Raw genomic sequence first — 5,101 nt, forward strand, 5'->3', positions numbered from 1 at the left:
GTATTGGCACAACGCAATACACTACATTAACAAAAACCTTGTCATTTACACCAAGCAGTAGTTAGTTTTAAATGGTTAATCTGTTTGATAAGATCAGTATACAAATAATAATGGGGACTGGGGTGGAGAAAGAAAAGGGCATTGATACAAAATTACAAACGAAAGGGAAGTGTAAGCAGTAACTAGAGAGTACAACCGTATGTGTTCTACCGTACAAGTGATCTATGCAAAGCATCTATCTCATACAACCATCCTCATTTTCTACATCTTTGATGAAAGAACACAGAAAAGAGTCAAAAGACGAAGAAGAAAGTTTTCTTAAGTGTAATGATCTACTACTACTGACAATGTGACTGCCCATTCCACTATCATCCCAATCGATCATAGATTCATAAAAATTTACTCTTATGTTGGATACGTCATGTTACACTACAAGGCAAAAAATAAAATAATATTGCCATTTTTGATAAATCTAACATGACATGGATTAAGAACCACTGATCCCAATTTCCAAAATTACTTCAGTACTCTATGGAAAACAAAAATCTCACTTCTCAGTACTTTTGACTGACATGAAGTTTGGCTACAACAGAAGATGCTCTCTAACTCAAACAACCACACGAACAGGAATTATAAGTCATCAAAAAAGCCACATATCCAAACCCAAGTGTAAATATATACATACATGTGCATTTACATACCAACTCTTCATATGTGTGTACATTTGGTATCTGGAAGTTATCAGGTGTTTCTTTCCTTCCAAGTCTCACCAAGGCTAGCAACCTGCGATCAAACATTCAGAACATGTTAAAGTTACTATGCAGAAACATCACAATTCGCTCTTGTAATTAGTAGTTCATATGCAGACCAACTGTACAGAAATGAGCATTCATCATAGAATTGAGAGAGATGACAGAGACAAAACAAGAAAAGAAAAAAGACGAGTAAATTTTGTTACAGATGTTGCTGTTACATTAGTGTCACAGCACGTAACATAAATTTGTTAGAACAACGATGGATTGTACATCTTCATGCCTTTTACACTATCAAACAATCCATCCATTAAAAAACTTAAAACTTTAAAGGTCACAAGTAAACAGAATTTCTAGAAAAATTACAGATAGCACATCTGCAATCATTTGTATAATAAACCACTGACACACAGTCCTACAACTGATGAATCTCCCACATATAACATTAGATAGACTGGTAATCAACTGAAAAATGAGGGTTCTTACAACACAATCATGCTCGTTATTTTGGCATTAAAGCCACGAAAACTTCAAATGATCTGAGTAAATTTTGGATAACATAGTGACTACTGACACAACATAGAGAGCACGAGCCAGCTCGGATTTCCGTTCATGTTAAATTGGACATTAGTCAGTCATGCTGTATGCAAGCAAACTTTAGAAATTAATCACAATGAGGAAAAGGCAAAAGTAATTGGCACCAATCACACCATGTATGTTCCTTATTGCAAAACTAAGAACCTATTACCTTCTTATTTTGTTTAAAGTTCTTGAGAGTTTCATTATAATACAAACAACGGAGTAACATCATATGTATCTTTACTGTAATGGACACGTTATATGGTTTCTCATAGTAATACCTAATAATGGATATGTCAATTAAAAAAATATGTAAACCATAGATGACCCAATAATGGTAGACTCCTAGACATGTGATCTTGAAACTTACATCAATCAGAGTGTTTCAGCATGTTGCTCCCAATAACGTCTAGCTAGAAGTTGAACTCATTCTGAAATCCGAATCCCGAGAAAAAGCACCCCTGTGCTGCTGCGATGGTGATGAAGAAATAGGACTATGAACCCCAGATTTGCTCGGTTTGTTGTTCTGCGAAGCCAGGTACTCAAGTGCTACAACAATATCACTGATAAGAGGGCGGAAAGTCGGTTGTTCTTGAAGACACATGGCAGTAATAGCAACTGCATGATGCAAACAACGAACAGGGAAGCTTCCTTGCAATAAGGGATCAACTAACTGGACAAACTTCCTTCGGTCTTTTAAGAATGGACGAGACTGCAATTACAAGCACAAAGGTGTGAAAAGAGCTTACAACAATTCTGAAGAAGAAGTTATTATGAAGAAAGTGGTAAAATAGAGTTGAGCTGATAAGAGAGACTTCAGTAAGGTTCCATATTACACAAGTCATAATTGGATTATATCCCTACAAAGTGCATTAACTTCACAATAATCACACATACACAAAAATAAGGTATTATTTATATTACTGCTTTGTTAAATCTTAGGATGATGTGACAACCATACATAAGTCCACCAAAATATGGGGAGACAAAAACTAAGGTAAAAGAAAATGTAACTATATCATCCCATATGGGTAGTAGGAGATCCCAAAGAAAGGTAAAATTCATATTAATAGTTGCAAGTAAAATGAAAACATGAAGTGTACTAACCCAAGCTACTAGGTTCTGTTCCCCTTGCTTCTTAGAACTATCAATTGCCTTCTTGCCAGTAATCAACTCCAACATAACCACACCAAAGCTATATATATCAGATTTCAGAGTCAACTTGCCACTCATAGCATATTCTGGTGCACAGTATCCATAGGTTCCCATAACTCTGGTTGAAACATGGGTGTTATCTCCCACAGGACCAAGTTTAGCAAGCCCAAAGTCTGAAAGCTTCGGATTGAAATTATCATCCAACAATATATTTGCTGATTTCAAGTCACGGTAGATAACTGGTGGGTTAGCTTTGCAGTGGAGATATTCTAGGCCCCGTGCTGCACCAACAGCTATCTTAATTCGAGTATCCCAACTAAGTGGCTCTTGATCAGGATTCAGATCTGACATTAATACCACACATGTTAGGTCACATACAATGGAAGTATACCAGTACAGAAAAAAAAAAAAAAAAAAGGTGACGGAACTTTTGATGTTTATGTTACAATATTCCCCCAAACCATGCTTAATTGAAAGGCAACAACATACTAGGCTACTTATATGATGCTCAATTGAAATAACTTCAATTAAACCTCCTCTCAGCCAATTCTTTTGGTCTAATTATTCATATATTCCCAACAAATCTATAGTTATTTGTCACTTAAGATATTAAAGTAGCAAAGATTTTTATAAAATAAGGACTATATGATAACTAAATAAATCAGTTGGACGACGTAAAATGGATGTACTTTAGTAATTGATCAGAAAAAAATACCAAAAAGATGATCTTCCAAGCTACCCCTCGGCATGTACTCATAGACTAAGAGTCTTTGATCTCCATCAGTACAGTAGCCTATCAAGGTAACAAGATTCGTATGGTGTAGTAGGCTTAACATGAGAACCTCCACGATGAATTCCTGAAATCCTTGAAGACCGTCATGATTAAGTTGTTTGATTGCAACAACCTGCTCACAGAAATCAAAAGCTGCGCCACATCAACATCGAATTCAACATAATCCAAATAAACAGCTAGTGAGTTCACTTTTCATCCATAATGGGTGTACCAAATATTCCAATCCTGGTTTATTTAATACTGTTCAAACTTTCACTGATAACCTGCAGGCCGCAGCATACATCACAACACATCACTTGCCTAATCTAAAAGCCACAATTACCTGGCCTGCTTCAAGCCGACCTTTGAAAACCCTTCCAAAGCCCCCTTCCCCAATCAAGTTCACCTCCTTAAACCCCTTAGTGGCAGCTGCAAGTTCGCGAAAAGTAAAACTCCGTGCCACACTCTTTTGTGCGCTGTTGCCACCCTTCCCTTTTCCCTTCCCACTCTCTGCACATTAACAACACAACTCAACACCTAAACAATAAAACAAAACCTCCAAAACTCCACACAATGTGCACACACCATTTCCACCAAAACTAGTCAAAACCCCAAAATTGACAGCGAAAACCAGAATCAACTACACAACCCAACCAAACAAAACTTACCACTATCATCAAACTGTCCCCTTCCTCTCCCACTACCTGCAATTAGTCAACCACATTCAGCCAAATCAAACATTAACAAACTCGGAACTGAAACACAAACTCAAACACAGACACAAACTGACAGACAGACCTGAGGATCGAGCAGTACCGTTATCAATCTCCACCTTGCTGACATCTTTCCGGCGAGAACTGAACCACCCGAAGCAGCTCATAACTCAAACTTCCGTGAACTCATCTAATTTCCCAATTCAAATTCCAACCCAACCAAAAAACCCTAAAAGCAGCTTCAGTCTCCTCTCTCTCTCTCTCTCCGCCGCCGGAGAGATTTTGACGGCGAAACCTTCGCCAGGTCCCGACTCCCCAAAACTCCCCAGAAACTTTTCTATTAAAAATTAGAAAAACCCAATATGGGAATATATTTTGGGCTTAGATTTGGATTAAGATGCACACACCATTAATAGAACCAACTATAAAATTTAATTTACATAAAACTACCCTTGAGCAAAAACTTTTATATGATACGAGGGCAGAATCGGGACAGTTAAATTTAAACGCGTAGAGCAGAGAAAAATGGAGGTTCTCACGCTAGATTCGGAGTGAGAGAGAAGAATCGGTGCCCCTTCCCCAGAAATAAATATAATTTAATTTTCGGATTTATGGAAATTAAAAAATGAATTTAATTTTAATTTTCTCAGGCCCGTGAATCTGAAAGCTTTTGCATTTAATGGTTTCTTTCTCTGCGAGTCGCGATCGGTCCCTCTTTTTTTTTTTCTATTTAAACGTTCCGGCCTGCTGTGGGGAAGTATTACACAATTGCCCCTGGGGGTTTGTGGGTTTTACGGTGGATGACACTGTCAGAGAGAGGAGAGAGTGTGTTGGGATTTTGAAGTCGATTCGCTTTTTTTCCGACCGGCGTAGGATTCCGGTGCGTCAGAGGGTGTGACGTAACGCGTTCCAGCGCGTGGGATGCACGCGGGAATTATTTGTTTGTGGGTGGGAGTGTGGGACCTGTGGGTGATAATGGGGTCAATTAATTTGTTAATGGGTGTAATTAGACAAAAGCAACCGGTGGTCGACGAAGGTAATTAGGAGGGTCAGTGACTTACCGTTACAAGTTAATGTCAATGTCGGTAATACAAATGTGAGTGATTGACTGGATGTTTATAATGCATGCA

The 5,101-nt window shown here is 38.1% G+C and overlaps 1 protein-coding gene across 2 annotated transcripts; it reads right to left on the reverse strand.

Moving 5' to 3' along the window:
• Positions 1 to 530: 530 nt before the first annotated feature.
• On the reverse strand, positions 531 to 4,521 carry LOC126794034 (probable serine/threonine-protein kinase PBL21). 2 transcript variants are annotated; one of them, XM_050520681.1, is made up of 7 exons: positions 4,075 to 4,521; positions 3,927 to 3,962; positions 3,602 to 3,768; positions 3,202 to 3,391; positions 2,439 to 2,830; positions 1,702 to 2,043; positions 531 to 783 (listed from the first exon to the last, which is right to left on the reverse strand). In XM_050520681.1, the coding sequence occupies exons 1-6, from the start codon at positions 4,136 to 4,138 to the stop codon at positions 1,741 to 1,743; spliced, it is 1,152 nt and encodes a 383-aa protein (XP_050376638.1). In that variant the 5' UTR covers positions 4,139 to 4,521; the 3' UTR covers positions 531 to 783; positions 1,702 to 1,740. The 2 variants fall into 2 exon arrangements, with proteins under 2 accessions (XP_050376638.1, XP_050376637.1); XM_050520680.1 differs by having other exon boundaries at positions 4,057 to 4,521.
• Between the last annotated feature and the right edge of the window lie 580 nt (positions 4,522 to 5,101).

The sequence above is a fragment of the Argentina anserina genome, chromosome 5 (genome assembly GCF_933775445.1).
Source record: "Argentina anserina chromosome 5, drPotAnse1.1, whole genome shotgun sequence".
In the NCBI taxonomy this organism is placed as follows: Eukaryota; Viridiplantae; Streptophyta; class Magnoliopsida; order Rosales; family Rosaceae; genus Argentina; species Argentina anserina.